The sequence below is a fragment of the Trachemys scripta genome, chromosome 7 (genome assembly GCF_013100865.1).
Source record: "Trachemys scripta elegans isolate TJP31775 chromosome 7, CAS_Tse_1.0, whole genome shotgun sequence".
Classification (NCBI taxonomy): Eukaryota; Metazoa; Chordata; order Testudines; family Emydidae; genus Trachemys; species Trachemys scripta.
Genome location: NC_048304.1, coordinates 112,899,292 through 112,924,016, shown reverse-complemented (window position 1 = coordinate 112,924,016; position 24,725 = coordinate 112,899,292). Strand labels below are relative to the sequence as shown.

General features: G+C 43.4%; 2 protein-coding genes across 2 annotated transcripts in view; both read left to right on the top strand.

Moving 5' to 3' along the window:
* CCDC172 (coiled-coil domain containing 172) overlaps window positions 1-2,772 on the top strand; it is a 32,438-nt gene extending 29,666 nt beyond the window's left edge. Inside the window, exons 7-8 of the mRNA XM_034775832.1 lie at window positions 934-1,021; window positions 2,743-2,772. Of these exons, the coding sequence (XP_034631723.1) occupies window positions 934-1,021; window positions 2,743-2,772 (118 nt within the window). The remainder of the gene's footprint in view (window positions 1-933; window positions 1,022-2,742) is intronic.
* A 4,388-nt stretch (window positions 2,773-7,160) lies between these two features.
* The window catches only part of LOC117880591 (pancreatic lipase-related protein 2-like), a 39,179-nt gene continuing 21,614 nt past the window's right edge, over window positions 7,161-24,725 (top strand). Inside the window, exons 1-3 of the mRNA XM_034776874.1 lie at window positions 7,161-7,315; window positions 8,942-9,040; window positions 21,347-21,419. Coding sequence (XP_034632765.1) covers window positions 7,161-7,315; window positions 8,942-9,040; window positions 21,347-21,419 — 327 coding nt within the window. The remainder of the gene's footprint in view (window positions 7,316-8,941; window positions 9,041-21,346; window positions 21,420-24,725) is intronic.

The following is a 24,725-nucleotide window of genomic DNA, read 5'->3' as shown; positions in this document are numbered from 1 at the left end:
ATAACATCCCTCCTAGAATGTGAAGACCTCGGGCCCTTCAGTTTAAGAAAGATTTAACATGGAGGTTCCCAGACTCTGAACCATTGTTGGCTTGCAGAGCACTTTCTGGTGGTCCACACAGTGAGGTGGCTGGTCACAAGGTGCTGGCACCTCCTTATTTCCAGCTGCTAATGCATATGCCAATTGAGCTACAAACACTTTTAAAAATTAAAGATAGTATTAAAAGTATTATCTTTCCAGGTAAGCAATTGCTGCAGTTGCCATAGGGCTGTCATGTGACATTGAATGGAAGGAGAAATGGGGCACAGCATGGTGAACAGGAGGGGAGGTATAATCAGAGAATCACTCTATTGAAATTGATCCACACCGTGGAGAAGGTTGAGAACCCCCGACATAGGCTATTGGTATTGCAAAGGAGAGGACAGCAACAGAATGGAACAAACATAACAGCAATGGAAAGCCATCAGCGATAACTATGGAGGCAACAGTAGTGGGAGCCTGTGGAGGGCCTGGATCAATGATTCAAATCCATGTATTAAAAGAAAGGCAAATTTTGAATTATGAGGTTATAATCCTCTCATAGTTTATGATATCACCACAACCCAGCAATAGAATTATAGCCCTATAATTCACATTTGTCTGTTACAGCACTTATTCTAGATATATTTTCTTCAAACCCAGAGATTGTCATTTTCTAAAGTTCTCGTCACTACCGCAACTGCCAGTGATGGATAATCTCAAGGAGTTACGTGGTGTTGAACATACAGGTCTGTCATAACTGCAAATCTAGCTCTTGATCACGCAATCAGATCTGTGCAGGTAGGATATCAGGGTCTGCCCATGCTGATCAGATTGCATGCTTGGACCAAATTTGAATGGAACAATAATTCAATTGACTAACCTTGGATATGATTTTTTTTTTAATTGAAACAGGATTAAAAAAGAACTGGAAATTTACAAAGAAGATGACTTGGAGAATGTTTGTGAAGCTCTTCAAACAGAAATTGAATTTCTGCAGATGGTATGCTCTTTTTATTGAGCGCTCCTAATTTCCATTAATTTTAGGCCCACCATTTGCAAACTGCCTAGAGCCCCATTCTTCACTGAAAAGAGAAAATCAGAAAAACATTATCTGTTAAGACTGAGAAATTTTCAGCAAAAGATGCAGAGATTTAGTTGTAGGGCCACCATTAATATTAGCCTCTTGAATGCTGAACCGCTTGAATGCAGATCTTGCAGTAGGAGCTACATTGACCCTAGACAGCAACCTTTATTGAAATAGACATGTAGCAATTGGGACACAGGGAGTACAACTCTCACGTATTTATTGAATGTTGTAAACTCATAGGGTTCTTTATGGCAACTGACTAGAGAAGACTGCATATTTTCTGCAAAATAGCAACCTTTTCTTCAATTTTCATAACTGTTAGTTTGTGTCACATTAGCTTTATTTATTCAACACTTGTGAATTTATGAATTTTACTGCTCTTAATATTAATTTTTAAAAAGGAGGGGACAAACACATTGCAGATAAATACTTTAAGGGTCTCATTTTCAGGAGTGAAGGGTTTCTGTTGATGTTTTGGAGTCTCTGATCTAGCTACTGTTTGATGATACAACTCCCACTAGGAAAAAAAAAATATGTGGCAGTGACAGGATATGACTTATTTGGATTTATGTACATTGGTTTCAATGAACAGTTAAAATGTTTGTGGCAGAGTAATTTATTGCATAACCCTTTATTTGGAGGGATGATAACCTTGAACCTCATTCATTAACTTTATCACCAGCAAGTAAAACAAAGTTTTGCAAAATGCAAACTTCTACTTTTTTGATTTCTCAGAGGTCTAAAACACATCTAAAATGTACACTCTCAAGCCAGGCCGGGAATAATAATGTTGGGAGATGCTCATATACTATGAGGACAGGGGCTATATAAATACACAGAGTGAGATTAAACTCCCCAAATGAGATGCCTAATGGAAATGCTCAACTTTAAATATAGCAATGTAGCTATACTGATCTTAAAGCTGATTGAGGTGGTTTCGGAACGTTACATACGTCACTATGTACAGGATGCTGTATATGATGTGTAAACAAAATAAATTTCATTTGGTATACTGATATATTACATATGTTTAACATTTATTGTAAAAACAGTATAAGTACAAAGAAATTCAGTCTTCTTAAAATTCAAGGGCTAGATTTTGGCATTAAGCCACTGTGGGTATGTCAACACTGAAGTTAAATATCCCTGGCTGTCCCGTGTCAGCTGACTTCGGCTTGGGCTACAGAGCTGTTTAATTACAATGTATATGTTAGGCTTGGGTTGGAACCTGGACTCTGGGATCCCATTAGGGGGCATCCTTCTGGGACCCCGTAGCCCAAGCCAGTTGACACAGGACAGCCACAGGTGTTTAATTGCAGTGTAGATATACTCATGTTTTGGGGAAAAGGGAGCAGGAGCTGTGCAAAGACAATAATTCCCAAAGGTAATGTACCCAAGCCAGGCACGTTGTTTTTCCCTCCTGTGAAGGAGTACACACAGCAACAATATCTAACATAACTCTATAAAGAGAGTGGTGAATACTCCTGGCCACATACTAGCCCAAGTCAGCTGACATATGGTGGAGGTTGTGACCATGTCATTGCCCTTTTAAATTCTTTATAAAGAATAATCTCACAATGAGGATTTGTTTCATGTATTTCAAATTAACATGCATGTATCTTTCTTTTTTGCAGAAATTATCACAAAAGTCTTCAGGCAAATAAATAATATACAGAAGACTGATTTAAATGTCACAGAAATCAGTCTTTGCAGTACTTTAACTACACACATTTTAGTAAGCCTTTGTTATTAAGCTATCATCCTTCATATTTCTTGTTGGGAAAACAAAGATTCTGTTTCTCAGTAGATTTTGTAACTTCTCCTTTTGCTGTTTATGTGGGCATTTGATTACTTCAAAAATAATATTTTTGCTGTTTTGGCAGTGATCCCATTCCCATATTCAACAGGAATCCCTGCCTAGGCTGTTCTTTACCATCTCTGAATATGGCACACAAGCCAGTACAGATACAATAGAGTCTATAACTAACTCCATTTTGAGTGTACCATTTTCCCTGTGTATCCACTTTCATCATATTCCTCCTCTTACCAGGAAAGATAATAGCATGGGTCTCCTCTGAGACAGACACCTATGCTGCCAGCAGGAGATATTTCCATGCCATATGGTTATTTATACCTTAAAAGCTCAATTGTGCAAGCTTCATAAAGCAGACCATAACCCAGAAGTACAAAAGTGAAAGACCAGAATAACTTCTATGGAGTGGCAGCAACCACAAAGCCACTCTGCTAGTTAGTACATGATTTCTAATTACACCTCCGCTCCAAAAAAAAAATCACTATCCTAATTCTCATCCGTTAACATTACAGACTAAATCCTATTCTCAGTGTGTGGTACAAGTAATTGGGCTGTTTGATGAGGATTTCCTTGGGGTTTAGATTTAAGGAATCCTCCCCCACTCAATTTTGTATGTTCCATGATTGCCACTTCAGCCTCAGGTCCATTGCCCAGGGTACTCCACAGGTGTGGAGGAAGATGGGGGGGATGGAAGGAGGTATGGATCTATTTGTTCCCAGTGAAATATTGTATCCAAGCTCCACAACGCATATTTTCTTACAGTTTTTGGAAATTGACCACCCCCTTGTATCTGAGATGGAGGAAGAGAGTTTATCCCTATAAGGAGCTAATTCTGCAGTTCAAAAATCCAGCAAATTCTCATTGACTTTAATAGCAGTTTTGTCCATGTATGGATTGACGAGTTGGTCCCAAAGCATACTCTAAAACCACCTAGTCATATAAAGTAGGAATTATTACCATTACCAATAACTATTGCTATTAAAGTCGATGATGACAGTTGACTTCATAATTAATATTGAAGTGTTTTTTTCATGGGAGTTCTTTTAGGCCTTGATTCAGCACAGCACTTAAGCATAAGCTTAACTTTAAGCATATCAGTAGTCCCAGTGACGTCCATAATACTAGTTGCCTACTTAAAGTTACACGAGTGCTCAAGTCCTTTCCTGAATTGAGTCAAATTCTGAGGTGGTGTATAAGGAGATACAAGTTATGTCAGAGAAACCTCAAGGTGGCTAAACTGGTGTAATTTACATGCTATGCAACTGGAAGAGAGTGAAAATTACATAAATCTGGGCCTTCTCTGTACTGAGATTAGGACTTTCCTGCCTTGTTTATTCAGATAATGTCATTGACATTGATTGTCCTAGCCATGAGAATCAACTGACTAGGATTTGACTCCTAATCTGGTGAAAACCTGTTATTAATATTCAATCTCCATATGTATGTGTTTAAATTGTTCATTTACAAGTCTTCTTTGTGTCTCTTTTCCAATAGTATTAGTTATGGGTAGCTATGCAGCCCAAACATATAAAGTATACATGTAATAGATGTTAAATATAAACAGTATTTGAATAGTGTATGTATAAAATTCAAATGAGTGATATGAGCAATATTATCCAATTAAAAATATTAGCAAAAAGTTGGATTTTTTTGTCTATATGACCCTCAGGCGAACATGGTCAGGCATTTCGTGCCAGTGCTAACTAAAGAAAAGCTGGAGTGAGGATTTCCTAGTTTGACAGCGAGGTCTAACATGAGAAATAATTTTGCTGTTAGTTCAGCTAAAGACAATTAGAGATACAGACAACTATTCTACAGCCTTTAGTCAGACAAAACACTTCAGGGTGTTTTCTCTTAGAAACGACTGTAGGATTACGCAATTAAAAGACATTTACTATCCCCATTTCCATCAGATGACAATGGAATAAACAAAACAAAAAAAATCAGCCAATTGAAGTGGATGGTGATATAGTTTTATAATTGACTACATTGAGTGCAGGATCAGGTAGAAGGTCTAATCATTCATGGCAAGTGTGAAGGGATACACTCACCACAGGTAGCACCTCCTTATGGCTACATTTGGAGATCATCTTTTACCCATTCTGGCCTCCCCCTTCTGTCGGTTATTCATGCTGTGAATCCCCCTCCCCCCCAACTCGGAATGCTCCCTCTTCCTGACTCAGCCCTCTGGCCAGGCCACTATGGGTATGTCTATACAGTAATTACAAACCCACGGCTGGCCCTGTAGATCTTCGGGCTTGGGCTGGAGCCCAGGCTCTAGAACCCTGCAAGATGGTAGGGCCCCAGAGCTAGGGCTGCAGCCTGAGCCCAAACACCTACACTACAATTAAACAACCCCACAGCCCAACCCCCATGGGGAGGACTATTGAGGGTAACAAAGTCCCTCTGGACCAGCTGGTGTTTCCAACAATCCTGTGCCACTTCCCAGTGGCTGGTAAGGGAATCCAGGCTTATAAAACAAAGATTATACACACCAGGAGTGTTCTTTAGCAAATGTGACTAACTTTTTCATAGTCAAATGATTTCACTTAAATAACCTCTTGCCTGGATTATCTACAGACATTCCCAAAGGAATGGCTGCAAAGAAACCAAGATTTTTTCTTTTAACATTTATACATAGTTTCACTGCTTAATTCCCTCCAATAACTACAGAGTTAACTTCTCACTTTCTTTCTTTCAACTTCCTCAAACTGCGGTTGCCTGCTTGTTTGGGCCCAATCTTTTTTTCTTTGCTGCATTATTTCTTTCCATGGGCACAGGCATTGTTTCACTACCAATTTAGCAAGGATGGTGGGCTTTTAGGCTAACCCCCCCTTTTATCTATTTACATAAACACATTACATCTAGATGCATCTTATTTAATAATAACCTTTTCTCTATGTCCAGACTTAATACAATCTTTTCTTGAGGCGGTAACAACCCCTCAGCATCGGTACATTATAAGAAAGGATAATAGCAGGGTTAGAGACAATGGGAAAAATAAGGAAAACAGCTGCATTAACAGCACTATAAAATGGGGGAGTTACACTCACTGACCACAGGAATAATGACTCCTTGCTGAATGCAGGAGATAACAACAGATTGGATTTTTCCTCCGCCTGTTTTGATAGAGGATACTGCTGCACCTTGGGAAGGGGTCTTGCTGGATTTAGGTGAATCTTAACAGGTTGGGCAGACCCAATGCACCCGACCTGGTTGGCATGGTCGGCTCACAAGGCTCACAGGGAGAGACCTTAGCCAGCAGTTCCTGTTGCAACGAGGAAGGGCTGGGGTCGGTCTCCTCCTTTGGAGCATCAATGTACAATTTAATTTACATAGCAAGTCTCTTCCCAAAAGGTTAACCAGCGAACAAGGACAGAGGACCAAAAAAAAAAAAAATACGGTCAGAGGTGAAGAGATGGGGTAGGGAATAGGAGTATTTCCCACCCCTACTGCATTTACTATCTCAGAATAAAAAGGGAGAGAATGGAAGTCACTGGCACGGAGAATAGATCGCGACGCACCAGTATCTAACAGACAAGTGGTGGGCTTGCCATCAATAATACAGATTACATATGGCCCAGCCTGATTCAAGGGAATAAGCGGAGCGATGACTTAAAGGGTAGAGAGATATCTGCTGGCCAGCAGGGGCTTGTAAAAAAACCAATTTCTCCTTTGTCTACTTTAATTGTGTTTTAAGTTTCTCCTGGGAGTCCCTGAGACTCCTCCTTTGAGATTCACTGCAATGTTTTTCTGTTTCTCCATACCAATCAAAATATGGCCAGAAATGCGCCTCTGAGGTGCACAATCTTGACAAGGTCAAAACTTTCCCTCTAGGGAAGACCATAATTTTAAATCATCCCTGGTATACCAATTCCATTTTTTCCAAAAACTTGCAAGTAGAAAGACTATAATTTTTTATACAAATAAAACGCTGGTGTGCCTTTTGGAGGGATGGTAATTCCCTTCGATCCACCGGCCCCCAAAACTCACAGACAATATATACACAAACAGACACAGACAGACAGACACAAACTGAACCAGAACCCCTATTGGCGAGACAGTGATCCCACACCGCCCCCCTTGTTTACAGCTTTCCCGGTGAGACGATTCTTCGGCCCTCCAGTATCCTGACTTTCCTGACGTGATGGCGCTCCCTTTGAGCCCATCCTCCCCAGGACCCGACACAATCACTCAGGTCTTTCACACAGGAAAGAGCGTGTTTGTTTAGGAGCGTCCATGACTGCCTACACCCCCGTCCAGCAAAGAGTGTCGGCTAGTCTCAAAGAGAACAGCGATGCTTACTCTGTTGCTTCTGGTGGGGCGTTTGGACCAGTCAGTGGCCCTACAGACTGCCTTTTACCGGAAGAGGAGGGGAACCAGAGGGAAAGAGGGTGAGGAAACCAGACCGTTTACAGACGGTAAGGGATGGGGACATTCATACTCCTATGCCTGGATAGGCCTTTCGCCAGTCATGCCATGCAGAAGGTCCATATCCTGGTCAGGGTCCTAATGATCCACTAAAGGGGCCACAGGGCTTCCGTTCGAGATATCCCTGGTCACGAGCCCCTCAGGGCTTCGCAGGGGTCTCGAGGAGTCTTCCTGTGACCCTCACTCACACTGGTCTTGCAACCTTCACTTTTACACTGGCACACAAAAACAGAGTGCAACCTACCTAGCCACTCAGTGGCTCTTCCCGGGGAACCAGAACCAGAATCAGACAAAACAAACAAGACAAAACAAAACAGAAGGGCGGCAGGCGTGTCTATTAGCAAAAGGTTCAGATCCAGCCTGCAACTCACCCAACCCTGAACCTACGGGCAAATCGTCCACCAGAAACCCACGATAGAGATTTCAATAGGTCTCTTACCTTTCAGATGGGCCCTGGGTTTGGTGGGAGATTGCCCACGGTCCTCCAGTCTGGGAAGTCTTCTGTGGATCCCGGACGAACCCCCAACTTGTTGTGGAAAATTGACCACACGATTGATTTTGGATCAGACAGCCTGAGGCTCCTTTATTGATCAAACATGCATGCATGGGGAAGTCAGCCAAGGCAGCCAAACACCCACCCAACAGATAAAATACAGGAGCTTATATAGGACAAAACCACAATTAGTAATACGTACTTTCTTATCAACATTATTGCCATAAATGGAATACAATATCCATAAAAGGGAATATAGCATAGCAAGCTTGCCTGTTATTCTTAGTTTGCCCTTTGCAGTTTCTTGCTCTGTCGCCTGACATCTATTAATCATAGTCTGTTACAAAGGTTAAGTCTACTTTTATAATTTCTACAGTTAGTTCTGCTTTTATGATTTCTGTCTACTCTTCTCCTTTTTACCTTCCCACCCCTTTTCTCCTTCCTCCAGGCCACACATACAATTCACCTGACCATACATACAATTCACTTGACCTAGGGTTACCATATTTAAAAAATAAAAAAAGAGGACACTCCACAGGCTCTGGCCCCGCCCCTTTCCCACCCCGGCCCCGCCCCAATTCTGCCCATTCCCCGCCCTAACTCCCCCTCCTCCCTCCCGGCCACGCAAAAAGGGCTGCCCGAGCGCTACCAGCTTCACGGTTTGCCGGGCAGCCTCCAGACCCTGCGCCCCCAGATGGTGTTTCCCCAGTGCAGCTGGAGCCCGGGAGGGGAAGCGCCCAGTCATTATATAAGCTGACTTGTTCACAGACAAAAACATGCTGAACTATACTAAACTACATTTTGGCAGGATCTGCCGGACAAAGTTCATTGCACGGCCTTCAACTGCACAGCCTGCATCTTCCACTCACATTCAGTCATATACTCAGTCCACCACTTAGCTCCTCGCCAATCTTCCGCAAACTTTCCCCTACAAGCATATTCTCAGTTAAAATACAAATGGCAGCTGGTCAGCTAACCAACTTCCTATAAATCTCATCGCATTAGCTGGGGATTTGTCAGCCTCTTGTTAATGGGATATTATACATTGCATTTTTGTTTGTTTTTTTCTAAATTGCTAATTCCTTTTTTATTTTAGATGTAAGGCCAAGGCAAATAGCCTTCTCTGTGGCAATATATGCAATATATCATACACAGAACAACAATTACGATTAACACCATCTTCTGCTATCAAAAGGTAACTGGTCACCTGGCCCAGAAATAAAAGTTCTGAGGCCCAAATAGTCAAAAGTAGCCACTGATTCTTGGTGCCCCAGTTTTGGAATTGCTAACTTGAGATGCGTTGGGTCTGATTCTCAGAGATGCTGAACCACCACATTTGCATCCATTGATTTCAACTGGAATGATGGGTCCTACTTTTACACGAGCTAGCAATGCTATTTTCATCGATAAAGTGGGCATTGTCAAAAACAATAACATTTCACTTATGTTCTTGTTAAAAGGTATTAAATGCATCACATTTCATTAATTTTCATTTTTTTTAAATATCAAACAGGTTCAGGGGAATATTTACAACCCACACTCACTTACGATTTTTCATCCATTCCTGTAAATTGATTACCAGTTACCAGCAGTCTCCACTGTTGCTATAATCTCACCTATAGGGCAAACCTGTCACTCACTCATGCTTCAAAAGTAGGCTGGGTTGTTCAAACTTTATTTAAAAACCTGATGTGGGAGTTGCTTCATTTCTTCCTATTCATCGTCTTAAGTGTTTAAAGTCCTAAGCAACTTACTTGGAAAAGGGCGTTATAATAGTGCTCTGTGTGTTTATCCATGTAAAACATAATAGAAAAAATTCTAGAAGATGATATTTAAAAATTTTGTTACTGGGTTTTGCAGAATCAATAAAACTTCTTGATGTTGGGCACTGCAAATGGGTTCCACTGTGCAGCTCTTTACATCATCTCTTAGCAGAGGACAAGGAGGCTGCAGGCTTTGCTTGCCTTTACAGTTCAAAAATCCTGTAATTTACTTAATAAAGAATAGTAAAAAATAGGAGAACAGAGTAGATCAAAGCACACTAATAAACTGTAGTGCGCTTCAGTAGTGCCCACATGGACGGTCAGTTGGTAGCACGGTGGTACAGGATAGATTTACACCCCAGTTTCCTGAAAACTAAATGTTTGTGTAAACAGGCCCACAGCTTCCAAACAGGATGGAATGTAAAAAGATAATTCAGACAAATCATAAACTAAATACAGTAAACAGACACACTGAAAATGAGGCTTGTTCTTGTTTGAGATCAGGATTTTATAGCCACTAAATTCTTCTTTCTATGGTTCATAAATTCTTGTTAGTCTAGAGTAGAAAAAGTGGGCAATCCTGGCTATCATTCACAATAGGTTTTGTAAAAGGAATACTTTAGTGCCATCTGCTGGGCTGTACCCTACAACACAACTTTAAACAGGATATCAAATAGGTTTAATTTTTTATTATATTTTTTCATTTAATATAAAATGTTTTCTCTCTATCTTTTGTACAATCATTTTCATTTCATCAGTTTTAATCAGATACCTCATATTAAAACTTGTACATCTTTAATTTCCTTTTCTAAATTTTACAGGCACTGATATTATATGTATTTCCTGGAATAATGTAAAACAGTATACAGTAGGTGTGTTCTAGCAACACTCTGTCCTTATGAAGAATGGGCTTTAGTATTTTATAAGAAAATGATCACACCCTATATGAAGATTAAGTTCATATCAACCATATTCCAAAATATATCACACTGCATTCATTATTTTGCACTGTACAATGAAACAAAGCCAAGGGACATGTTGAATAGGGTGTGGGCAGCCTAATGACATCTCTTGAGCTAACAGTTCCATTCCAGAGACCCGACAAGGCAATGAAGGGGACTCATCAGGACAAAAAAAAGAAAAAAAAAATCACCCTCCATGTCTTCCCCCAAAACTAAACAGAGAGCCTCCCTCACCTAAATTGCAGTGGGTCCTGCGTAACTGAAGATAATTTTTTAAGCCGGTTCAGACTTGTCCATTCCTCTGTATTCAACTGGGAATGGGAAAGATTCCAGTCTTTGATCCATAATAAGATCCCTGGCAGTGAATGAAGACTAGTCATGGCTAGGAATGTGAGCAATTCAGTTATAAGAACTTTCCTCCTCACTTCAAGTGGCTTTGAAGCTCTCTGGTGCAAAGAGTTTCGTTTCTTTTTTGTGACCTGCAGAAGGCTGGCTTTCCCCCTGAAAAATCTTACTGCGAAGTCTGGCCTTCATGGGCTTGTGATGCTCAGAAAGACAGACTGAGCTCTTCTGATTTATCCGCACAGTTTGGTGTTTCCATTAGTGGAAAAAGCCCGTCTTTATGCACAGGAAGTAGTATTTCAAATAAATCTTTAAAAATCAGATCACAGTAATGAACACTAAAATGATGCTCTTGTAAAAGAAAAGAAAAGTAGATTTTTCTTGAAATATTCATTTTTCTGTAAAGATTCTTCCCATGATTAAGCCAATATGAGACTGTTTTGATTCTGTATGTGATGAGAGAGATTACAAACTATTTGCAGTTTTTTCCATTTATTGCTACATGACATTTACATGTTGAAAAACTTCATTAATGGCCTGATCCTGCATTCCTTTCTTAGGCATAACTTTCATAGACTGTAAGTGAGTTAGAGCTGCAGGATCTGTCCTTCACTATGTCTGTACTGTATATGGAGTAATGTCTTTCTGAAATTTAAACTGACAATACAATAAATATCAGCTAAGCCATAACTTTTCGCTGACCATCTGCAGACTGCTACATTCATGTACTTGAAATACACCGTACTGTCATCACCATTTAATCAGTTAGGGCATATGTCACATATTTCAAGATAAATTACAGCACAATGCTATTACTGTAATTTCCAGTTTAAAGGACAAATTCCTCACAACATGCAAATGTTAAGTACACATCAGCTCTAGTACTCACAGTCAGTTCACCTAATAGGAGGCTGCATTTGAAACGTGTATGGTGATGCGTTGCTCAGAACCTAATGGAAACCTGATGGAAATTTCCAGGAATTTGATACTGATGTTTATTGAAAATAAGAGTTCACTGTATCATAGCAGGTAATTGTACAGTTTGTCTGTTAACTCTCTGCAAGCTCATTGAAATTCATGGAATCACACAAGTTGCCCATCAGTAGTGGACTTGGCCCTCCATACCCTGTGTTCCAAACCATGAATATTTACAGGTTTTAGTATCTTAGCATTCTTCTCAAATAGCATTGGCAAAGACAGCTCATCTTTCTCCTTCTTCCCCCGTTAAAGGTCTATGGGCTGGATCATCTTCTCTGCCTCCACAGGTCGGGTGGTTCTAATTGAGGGGTATATAGGAAGGGCTAGGTCTGGGGGACTGTTGAACTCTTCCTAAAGTGCACTGCTGAGACTGAGCTCTCCCTAAGGTGCACTGGTGAGAAGGTGCAGAGAAGACAAGCAGGAGGTAGGAGAGCAGAGAGTACAGTTGATATCTGTGGCATTGTATTTCATGGGGATTCATTGAGATGAGAACAGCAGAAGAGGAGGTTACTCACCCTGTGCAGTAACTGACGTTCTTCGAGATGAGTGTCCCTGTGGGTGCTCCACTACAGATGTTGGTGCGTCCCTGCGCCTTCGCCCGGAGATTTTGGCAGCAGTACTCATAGCGGCCACGCATGCTCAGAATCTGCCCCCCCCCGCTGTGACTCTAGGGTAATAGAACGCATGCGTGGCCGGTCTCCTCAGTTCCTTCTCTACCACGGAGGCCCCCCAACTCCGAAGTAGAGGGGAGGAGGGTGGGTAGTGGAGCACCCACAGGGACACTCATCTCGAAGAACGTCAGTTACTGCATAGGGTGAGTAACCTCCTCTTCTTCTTCGAGAGATGTCCCTGTGGGTGCTCCACTACAGGTGACTTAAAAGCAGTGTATCTTAAGGAGGTAGGGACTTCGGATCTGGTAGGAACGCCGTCGAGAGTACCGCCCTGCCCAAGCGTATGTCAGATAAAGGGCCTTGAATAAGGGCATAGTGTTTAACAAAAGTATGGTCAGATGACCAGGTGGCTGCTTTACAAATGTCAGCCAAGGGAACTTTGCGTAAGAACGCGATGGAGGCAGCCAGAGATCTAGTGGAGTGTGTTCTAATGCCATCTGGAGGTGCAACCCCTTTCATCTGATAGCACAGTCGGATACACTGGGAGATCCAGTTCGAGAGTCTCTGGGTAGAAATAGGCATGCCCTTGGAGCGCTCTGCAACAGAGACAAAAAGTCTAGAAGAGGTTCTAAAGGGTTTGGTTCTATCCAAGTAGAATGACAAGGCTCTGTGAACATCTAGTGTATGCATTGAGGCTTCAAAGGAGTTTGCATGTGGTTTCGGGAAAAAAGTCGGGAGGTGTATGGGTTCATTAATATGGAATGATGAGTGTACCTTTGGAAGAAATTTGGGATGCAATCTGAGGGTAACCTTGTCTTTAAAAAATATCGTATATGGTGGATGAGCCATGAGAGCTGCTATTTCTCCTGCCCGTCTGGCAGAAGTAATTGCCACTAGAAACGCTGTTATCATGGAGAGGTGTAAAAGGGAGCACGTGGCTAGGGGTTCGAAGGGTTGCTGAGTTAGGGCAGACAGTACCAGATGAAGGTCCCAGGGGGTGGTCGGTTGTTTAATGTCTGGATATAAGGTTTGTAGGCCCTTGAGGAAACGCTTCGTAGTAGCGTGAGCAAAGACAGACGTATCATCAATTTTGTCGTGGAAAGTCGTAATAGCAGCTAAATGGACCCTGATGGAGCTGAAAGAAAGGCCGGATCGCTTAAGGCCCAAGAGATAGTCCAATATAAACGGAAGAGGTACCGAGGTAGGAGAAAGATGTTTGGCAGAACACCAATGTGTGAATCGTTTCCACTTTTGAAGATAGGTCTTGCGAGTAGAGAGCGTTCTGCTATGTAGGAGTACCTCCTGAACTTGTTCGGAGCAATCTAATTCGCGTTGGGAGAACCACGTAGGAACCAGGCCTTGAGGTGAAGCATGGACAGGTTGGGGTGGAGAAAACGACCGTGCTGCTGAGATAGAAGGTTCGGAATAAGCGGCAGGGAGATTGGTGGTTGGATTGACATTCTGGTGAGGAAGGGAAACCATGGTTGTCTGGGCCACGATGGGGCAATGAGGATCACCTTGGCTCGATCCGTTCGTATTTTTATCAGAACCCTGTTGAGAACTGGTATCGGGGGAAACGCATAGAATAGGTTTCGGTGCCATGAGATCATGAATGCGTCCCCCAGGGAATGTTTGCCCAGTCCTGCTCTGGAGCAGAAATTGAGACATTTCTTGTTCTTTGCAGTTGCAAAGAGGTCTATTGTTGGGTAACCCCAGATGCTGAATACCTCGTGAATGGTTTTGTCGTCTATCTCCCACTCGTGGTCCCATGGGAAGCGTCTGCTCAGTTCGTCCGCTGTGGTGTTCATGATCCCGGGAAGATAAGCAGCTGATACCCGGATGTTGTTCACAATGCACCAATTCCAGAGCTTCATAGCCTCTGTGCACAGCGAATGGGAACGAGCTCCGCCCTGCCTGTTTACGTAAAACATGCAAGCAATGTTGTCCGTCATTATGCGTACGTGATGATGTTTGATTAGTGGCAGGAAGTGACGGCACGCGTTGCGAATGGCTCAAAGTTCTAGTACATTTATGTGCAGGGAGGTCTCGGTTGGTGACCATAGTCCCTGTACTGTGTGATGAGACATATGTGCACCCCACCCTGTCATAGATGCATCGGTGGTCAGAATGCGTGATGGAGCCTGTTGAAGAAACGGGACTCCAGAACAAAGGTTGGAGTGGACGGTCCACCAACGTAGGGAGTCTTTGACTGGAGTAGGCAGGGAGAGAGTCTTGTTTAAAGAATGCATATTCGGTTTGTAAACCGTTGCCAGCCACGCTTGGAAGCACCTCATGTGTAGGCGTGCATTCTGGACGACAAAAGTGCACGAGGCCATGTGACCTAGTAGTTGCAGGCAGTCTCGGGCAGTTACCTGAGGGCTGTTGCGAATAGTTGTGGTCAGTTGTTTTATGGAATTGTAGCGATCGGGTGGGAGCGATGCTAGCCCGGTCCGAGAGTCGAGGTCTGCGCCTATGAACTGAAGGTGCTGGGTGGGGCGTAATGTGGATTTGTCTCTGTTTATTTGTAGGCCGAGAGAAAGAAAGCACTCGACTGTGAGTCGTGTGAACCGGAGCGCCTCGTCGAATGTTGAAGCTTTGAGGAGGCAATCGTCGAGGTACGGAAATATTATTACCCCTTGTCTCCTGAGGTGAGCAGTGACTACAGCTAGAAGTTTGGAAAAAGCACGGGGGGCTGTAGATTGTCCGAAGGGGAGTACCCTGTATTGGAAATGTGTGGAACCAAGGGTAAATCGGAGGAAACGTCTGTGGGCCGGATGTATAGTGACGTGGAAATAGGCATCTTGTAGGTCGAGGGCAGAAAACCAGTCGCCCTGCTCCAGCGCTGGGATTATGGTATTGAGGGTCACCATCTTGAACTTTTGCTTTTTGATGAATCTGTTGAGCCGCCTGAGATCGAGGATTGGTCGCCATCCCCCATTTTTCTTCTCCGTTAAGAAATAATGGGAGTAAAAACCCTTCCCTCTGTGTCGCTCTGGCACGATTTCTACTGCTCCCAGATGAAGGAGATGTTGCAATTCTTGGAGGAGTAGCTGCTCGTGAGAAGGGTCCCTGAAGAGGGACGGGGAGGGTGGGTGGGTGGGAGATAAGGAGAGGAAGGGGATGACGTATCCAATTGTAACTACCTCTAAGACCCACTTGTCGGAGGTAATCTTCCTCCATTGTTGGAAAAAAGGTCGTAGGCGGTGTCCAAAGATTGGTGTGCCGGCTGAAGTGAGGGCATTGCTTTCTAAACCCTCGACCAAGTTTTCAAATCTGCCTATTAGCTGGTGGGGGTTGAGGCGCCCCTGTAGAGTTTGGGCGACGTCGCTGGAATCTTGGTCGTGGACGTTGTGGCTGTTGCTGTTCCTGCGGTCTATGGGAAGGTTGTGTAAATGCGGGATAACGTGGCCGGTGGTATGGTTGGTATCGATATTGTCATCTTCTTGCCGTAGGTGTCTGGAGACCTAAAGACCGGAGGGTTGTTCTGGAGTCTTTCATTGAATGAAGCACTTCATTCGTGTTAGAAGCAAAGAGTTTGTCACCGTCGAAGGGAAGATCTTCAATTGTGTTCTGAACTTCGCGAGGAAAAAAGGAAGAGGAGAGCCATGAGCCCCGTCGCATGACTATCGCTGCAGCGGTAGATCTTGCCGCTGTGTTGGCTACATCGAGGGCTGCTTGGAGAGCGGTGCGTGAAATGGCTTGGCCCTCAGAAACTATAGCTCTGAACTGTTGTTTTCTTTGTTCTGGAATGTCATCAATAAAGTCCATTAACTTATTATAGTTTTTATGGTCGTATTTTGCCAGGACTGCAGTATAATTAGCTATGCGAAATTGGAGGGTGGAGGATGCATAGACCTTGCGACCAAACAGGTCCAGTCGTTTGCTATCCTTGTTAGGTGGGGCAGAACGAGAATACTGTTGTCTAGCCCTCTGGTTCGCAGCGTCTACTACCAATGAGTTTGGTGCTGGGTGGGTAAAAAGAAATTCAGAGTCCTTTGGAGAAATAAAATACTTCTTGTCCGCTTGCTTGCAGGTAGGTAGGCTTGTCGCTGGAGTCTGCCAGATGGACTTAGCGGGTTCTAAAAGGGCTGCGTTAATTGGAAGTGCCACTCTGGAGGAAGAAGGGGGCTGTAGGATGTTCGTTAGCTCATGCTGTTGTTCGGGAACCACTTCCAGGTTAATGTTCAGGTCACTAGCAACTCTCTTAAAGAGGTCCTGGAATTTTGTATATTCATCAGAGGGAGTGGGAGGAAGGGGAAGTAATGCTTCCTCCGGTGCTAACTCCGGATCTGTTGGACCAGGAGAAGGGCTAGGTTTATCCTGGGAACGTGGCTGTGTTGCCAGGCGTCTCGTGTCACTAGCATATGCATTAGGAGACGGCACTGGATCAGTGTTGCGCCTGGTCGAATGGCTACGGGGCATGTGTTCCCGAGGGTATGATGTCCATGGTGTCCAGTATTGCCATGGTGGCGGGTAGGGCATAGGTGGTGCCATCCAGGGGTTCATCCCCCAAGGGGCAGGGTCCTGAGAGTGGGATGAGGTAGTATTTCCATAGCCCTTATTGCTCTGGGTCCGGGGCTGGGAGTCATGATATGGGGAAAAAACTCCCTGTGGATCTGCTTCCTCCTCACTGGAGGAAAACTGCTCAGATCCTGACTCAGGCATCGAAACAGAATATGCATTCATGAGCGGAGACTGCAAGGTAGGTGATACTAGCAGATCAGCTGTCTGGGTAAAAGGAGTGAAAGCAGCTCCTGCGGGAGATGAAAGCTGAGCCGACAGAGGCTGCTGCACAAGAGCATTCCTGCGATCGGGGCTTCTGGCTGTGATCTGTGTGTCAGAATGCCCCGCAGGCATCGGTGCCGCGGTCGGTGCCGGGCGAGAAATGTCGGGCTGCCTCGGGTGAGGCGTGCTGTGGAATGTCGGCACCGTCTCATTCGCGGTGCCGAACGGTGCCGTCACTGAGGCAGGCAACTGGAAGCCTGATGCCTCGGCACCGGAGCTTCTCGGCGGCGCTGAAGCCTCAGGCGGCTTTTGCGCTGCTCCGGAGGAGCCTGGCTCATGAAAATTGCTGAGGCGAGGAATCACAGGCAGAGAGATCGTTGATCTGCCTGGAGAAACTTTATGCCTCATAGTCTTGCTCGGTGAGGAAAGGTGCCCCTTTTTCGTAGACTTCTTGAGCTTTTTTGAGGGGGGGGGGCTGTGTCGGGTAGCGAAGCCGGCTTCAATGCCTGGGTCTGAAACTGACCCGATAGATTTTTGAAGCAGGAGCAGTTTGAGTTTAAGCTCCCTGTCTTTCCGTGCCCTGGAGCTGAGTTTACAGCAGTGGGCACATTTTTGGGGAATGTGAGCTTCCCCCAAACATTTTATACACTTTGAGTGCCCGTCCGATGACGGGATAGCTTCCTTACAAACAGCACAGCGCTTGAAACCAGTGGAGCCCGGCATAGCCGCGGCTGACAGGAAATTTTTTTTTTTTTTTTTTTTTTTTAAGATAAACTGGGTAAGTAACTATTTTAACAGAGAAAACTGACAGAAAAACTGGTTTCTAAAGGATAATTAAGGCAATAGTGAAGGATTCTCTAATGAGTCTGCTGAGCTCCGTCTCAGGCCGGGGACGGTTGAGAAGGAACTGAGGAGACCGGCCACGCATGCGTTCTATTACCCTAGAGTCACAGCGGGGGGGGGGCAGATTCTGAGCATGCGTGGCCGCTATGAGTACTGCTGCAAAAATCTCCGGGCGAAGGCGCAGGGACGCACCAACACCTGTAGTGGAGCACCCACAGGGACATCTCTCGAAGAAGAAGAAAATATCACCCCATTCCTGGAAGGTAAGAATGGCCATACTGGGTAGGACCAATGGTCCATCTAGCCCAGTATCCTCTCTTCCAACAGTGGCCAATGCCAGATGCTTCAAAGAGAATGAACAGAACTTGGCAATTATCAAGTGATCCACTCCTGTTGTCCAGTCCCAGCATCTGGCAGTTAGAGGTTTAGGGACACCCAGAGCATGGGGTTACATTACTGACCATCTTGGCTAATAGCCACTAATGGACCTATCCTCCATGAACTTCTCTTTCTTTTTTTAATCCAGTTATGCTTTTGGCCTTCACAACATCCCCTGGCAACAACTTCCACAGGTGGACTGTGTGTTGTGTGAAGAAGCACTTTCTTTTGCTTGTTTTTAAACCTCCTGCCTATCAATTTCATTGGGTGACCCTTGCTTCTTTTGTTATGTGAAGGGGTAAATAACACTTTCTTATTCACCTTCTCCCCACCATTCAAGGTTTTATTGACCTTTATCATATCCCCGCCTTGGTTGTCTCCTTTCCGAGCAGAACAGCCCCAGTCTTTTTAATCTCTCCTCATATGGAAGCTGTTCCATATCCTTAATCATTTTTGTGGCCCTTCTCTGTGCCTTTTCCATTTCTAATATATCATTTTTGAGATAGAGCAACCAGGACTACACACAGTGTTCAAGGTGTGGGCATACCATGGATGTATATAGTGGTATTATGATATTTACTGTCTTATTATCTATCCCTTTTCTAATGGTTCCTAATATTCTGTTAGGTTTTTTGACTGCTGCTGCACATTGAGAGGATTTTTCAGAGAACTATCCACAATGACATCAGGATCTCTTTCTTGAGCGGTAACAATTAATTTAGACCCCCATCATTTTGTATGTATAGTTGGGATTATGTTTTCCAATGTACATTAGTTTGCATTTATCAACACTGAATTTCATCTGCTATTTACCCTCTACATTCTGAAAACTTACTATTTATTCCTACTTTTTGTTGCAGTAAGAGGAGGCCCTGAGATATAAACCTTGGTATCAGAGGCCCGGTATGAGGCGTAAGGCCTGAACTAAAGTAATGGTCAAGACTTTGCTAACATAAAGCAAAGTTAAGCTGTGAGCCAGAGGCAGGCCCTGCTCACAGAAGCTGGCAAGGAAAGGGCTGATGTTGCAAGAAGATACATACCTAAAAGGTACTGAACACTAGATATAAGAACACTCCAATACTTGCACATTCCACACACAGATAACAAGGAACAAGCTGACCCATCCCAATGACAGGGCCAAAAGAATAATATGATGAATAGAGTTGTTTTGTTCAAACCAACATGTACAAGGTGAGAGGCGGCACCTTACTACATAAAGGGGTTGTACCTTGCTACGTAGAGGGGTTGCACCTTAATACGTCAGGAGTGATGTGTAATCTGTTTGTACCTGTGTATAAGAATGCATCCCTGAGTGGACATCTTTGTCCAGCCTAGGGGGCAGCGAAAAGTCCCACCATTGACTGAGCTGAGTCCATTGTCAAGGAGCACATAAGTACTGGCTAGCCGCACCTTAGCAGCACCTTGGACTTCGTTTGCCAGGCAAAGCTGGAAACTGTGTTTCTCTTCGACAATATGACCAACATCAATGGCAGCTTTGTGGCAATTTGAAGGTTGTTGCTCTCTTGCTTGGACTGCAGACTGGATACACAAAGTACTGCTGTTTTCTCTGCGAATGGGATAGTCGTGCAAGAGATTCCCATTACATCAGGAAAGATTGGCCACTCCAACAGTCATTGGAGCATGGAGGAAAAGTGTTCAGCATCCACCACTTGTTGAATCAAGGAAGATTTTGTTACCACCCTTACACATCAAGCTGGGTCTGATGAAGAACTTTGTCAAGGCCATTGACAAAACACAAGCAGCTTTCAAGTACCTCCGTGGAAAATTTCCAAGGTTAAGTGAAGCTAAGATAAAGGAAGGTGTCTTTGTTGGTCCACAGATTCGTGAACTTCTTCGAGATGATGCATTTGACCATGCACTGCGTGGCAAGGAAAAGACGGCATGGAAAGCCTTCCAGTTAGTGGCAATAAATTTTCTCGGAAACAACAAGGCAGACAACTACAGGTTGTTGGTGGAAAACCTCCTCAAGGCATACAAAAGCCTTGGTTGCAACATGTCACTAAAGATACATTTTTTGCACTCTCATCTAGGTTTTTTCCACCGAACTGCGGAGCAGTGAGCGACGAGCACGGCGAGCGATTTCACCAGGACATTGCAACAATGGAGAAACGCTATCAGGGCAAATGGAGCCCATCAATGCTTGCAGACTATTACTGGACAGTGACAAGAGATGCTCCATTTAATGAATACAAGAGACAAGCCAAGAAGCGCCAAGTAGACACTGAATAGGACTAAACTATGTACAGAATAGTTTTTTGCCTTTTGTTGCATAATAAATTTTATTTATATAATCCTTTTGCTGATTTTTAAAGTGTTACATAAACAGGACAGGTGAAATATTATCATGTAAAGCAACCATAAACACATGAAAAGACCTAGGTTTACAATTTATGATTAAAACTATCTACACAATATACATAGATATAAAATGTAAAAACTTAATTATCTTAGAAACAGTAGCCAATCAGTTGTTTTAATTGTCATATTTGAATTCAGCACATCAAAATACATAATAAAAAGCACATTTTATCTCTGAAGCAGATGACTTCTCAAAAATTGTAGACCAGTGGAATCAGTGGATGTCACAAGTTTACTGGTGAACATGTATCAACTAACACAGCTATTTTTAGGAGCTCCTTGTTTAGTCAGTGCACTGTTAACACCAGAAAAAGGTGTGGGCTTGTTCTGTGTCAACATGTCTGCAATAAAGGGCAACTCCTGCCCCACCTATAGGGGAGAAGAGGAACCAGTGCAATCCCAGTGCTGTGGACTCTGCATGGCAGAGATTCTCAGATCCTTCCCATTTCCTCCCAGATGTGGCGAGTGCGGGTGATAGAGCCATGACGTCTGCTCTATCCATTACTCTTTTTTTTCTTAGGAACACCACTGAAGCAATTCAGAATGCTTTGGGGCCCAGTCTTACTCCCAGTGCAATCACTGTGTGGACTTCGGTGGGGTTACTAGGAGTATCCAACAGAAAACTGAAACTCTTCTCTCTAGAAATGGACTCATGTACCATTCAAATCTGATTCAGCTCTTCTCAGCTCTCCTGATGTAAAGATAAGCAAATCTCTTTAATCAACTTCTTTTAAAATGGTGGTGGCTTTGGAGGTGACATTGGCTCCTTCTGTGCAGGGTCAGCTGGGCAGGGAAAGTATGAGCAGGCTGTGTCTCTAGAGCCTGCTCAGATAGAGAGACGAAGAGAGGCAGCAGTGAGAGGTGGCTGGGCCAGCTTTCTGGAGCCACATGCAGTGGGAAAGGGAAGGAGGCAGCAGGGGCAACTACAGTGACAGGAAAGCAGGCGTGATAAGAGGAAGTAATGGAGCAGGAGACAGGAGGAAGCAGAAGGGGACAGCTGGAAGAGGTTTGCTGCACTGGAAGGAAGCGGGAGAAAGTGAGGCGTCTTCATTGAGAGGGTAGAAAGGAGCTGGAGGATGTCTCAGTCCTGTCAATTATTTTAAGAACCAGCCAGCACTGGGTGAAGTTTGTATCCAAATTCGCATCTGACCTTCTCAAGACGTTGCAGGTGTTTAGTTGAGGGCTCTGGCTTGGGCCCATCTGTAGCACAGTGTGTACATATGATGCATTTGCTGGGCTGGAAACTACTTTAGTGGCAGAAGAAAAATGACTCACCAAAGAAAGCCAATCCTAATTGTGTTAAAGAGAAATAAAAATTCAAGTAATTTAATGGTTACCTGGCAATGGAAAAATAGTGAGGTGTGTGTCTTTTTATTTGTTTATTTTTTTTATGATGCATAAAAAGACGTAAGAGATTTTTATTAGTGTTAGTTGCTAAAAAGTGGGATTTTTAAAATTTTATTTTTCCTGGTTGTGTGTCACCTTAAAAACCCTTCAGGATTACCAGGTCTGGTCTTCTCTGGAGGACTTGGTGCGGGTCTCAGATATATCCTCTGACTTCTCTCAACCCCTCGCTGCGGGTATGGTGATGTTGAGTACTTCAAGTCATCTTTTTTTCCCAATTGCTTATGGAAGTATTTGAGTTTAATGAGTCTTAATAAGCCACAATTAAACAAAAAAAATATTAAAATATTGCTTCCCCTCTCAACTCATCAAATGTTACCCAGGGTCTCTGATGTGATAACTGGCAGTTTTCCAGTTGTCTAGAGAGTCTTTAAGATAAAAAAGAAATAGGGATAGAAAGTCAGGTTTCTCCCCCCACCCTCCTCTGATTTTTTCCTTAAAAAAAAAAAAAAAATGAGAGACTAACAGGCACCCATCCCCCATCAGCCTGAAGGTATTCCCTTTGATAATACCTAGTTCTGATAGGGCAGTAGATCTCAAAGCTAAGGGGAAACTAAGATTATGGTTACACTACACATGCTGCAGCTACGCCGCTCTAGCGTAGACACTACAGTGATGGAAAGTGTTTTTCTGTTACTGTAGGAAATCCACTCTCTCCAGAAGCAGTAGCTAGGTCAATGGAAGAATTTTTCTGATGACTTAGCTGCATCTACACTAGGCGCTAGGTCTAACTACCTATGTCACACACACAATGCAATTTTTCACAGCCCTGAACGATGTAGCTGAGTTTTATGCATATACCAGGCCTAAGGCACAGAGAGAGGAAGTGACATAACCCAAGGTCCCCCAGCAGGCCAGTGGGAGAGCTGGGAATAGAACCCCAACTCTCCCAAGTCCCAGTCCCATGCTCTACTCACCAGGCCACACTGCCTCCACATAAAAATACATGCCACGGTAGGATACACAGATCTTTTTCTTTTTCCTTTTCTTTCTTAATACAGGAAATTTCAGCTATAAATCCCTCAGCTATATAGCTTCAAATTTCTGAACACACAGGAAAACTCCTTTCATTATACATGGATATACCATGGGTAAGACTACCCCTAGATAACAGATACATGCAGGGTATAATACAAATTTTATCTCACAGTCATTCCATTTCAACTTGAAATTTCAGCTTTCCTTTTTTAAACTATTTGGTATGTATTTTCTAGCTAAAATATACTGACTTCAAAACATGGTCAGCTCTGTTTTCTCATTAAGCTCTTTATATGCTAGTCTGTGCCAAAAATTTAAAAATTCTGCTCCAAAAATTTAGTTCTAATAACCTGACTCCTGACTTTTAACTCATGCTGGTTTCCTTCTGTCCTCTTGTTTTCATATCCACCAGTTCACGTTTCAAGTGGAAGACGTGAACTGCATTACTGTAGATAGAGAGATGGCTCAAATGCCTTGTAAACTGAAGCAGCAAACAATATCTGTGTTGTGGGGGCTGAACTGATCTATTTTGTGGACCTTCTTGAGGTAAAAATATCTTATTTAGCCACCATTCAGGGCTGTGTGGAGCTGACCCACTGACATACAGTCCATGTGGTGGAGTTTACATCAGGTTTTATTTTCTTTACAGACCCTAAAGCTTTTTCACATGATGGGTCTAAGAAAATACCGATGGTGTCCTTAGATCAGACTTGGCACACCGCACAGTCAGAAAGCAGGGGAATGCTGAATGCAGCAGTTGATAACCACAAACGTGGCTACCTCGCACAGGCCCCAATCCTACAAACAGATAAAATACAGGCTTTACTCTAAGTGCCTGAGAGTCCCATTAAAGTTAAGCATGTGTTTGCAAAATCTGGGTCACACAGCTGCAGCCCTATGAAAGAGGCGATCAATTTACCCAAAAAGCCACTAGGTGGCAATGTTTCCTCACACAAATGAAGCTGACAGGCCCATCGCTGGGAGTGAGAGGTATGGAACATGACTCTCACTTTTTTTTTTTTTTAAAAGAACAGGAGTACTTGTGGCACCTTAGAGACTAACAAATTTATTAGAGCATAAGCTTTCGTGGACTACAGCCCACTTCTTCGGATGCATATAGAATGGAACATATATTGAGGAGATATATATACACACATACAGAGAGCATAAACAGGTAGGAGTTGTCTTACCAACTCTGAGAGGCCAATTAATTAGGAGAAAAAAAACTTTTGAAGTGATAATCAAGCTAGCCCAGTACAGACAGTTTGATAAGAAGTGTGAGAATACTTACAAGGGGAGATAGATTCAATGTTTGTAATGGCTCAGCCATTCCCAGTCCTTATTCAATCCGGAGTTGATTGTGTCTAGTTTGCATATCAATTCCAGCTCAGCAGTCTCTCGTTGGAGTCTGTTTTTGAAGTTTTTCTGTTGTAAGATAGCCACCCGCAGGTCTGTCACTGAATGACCAGACAGGTTAAAGTGTTCTCCCACTGGTTTTTGAGTATTTTGATTCCTGA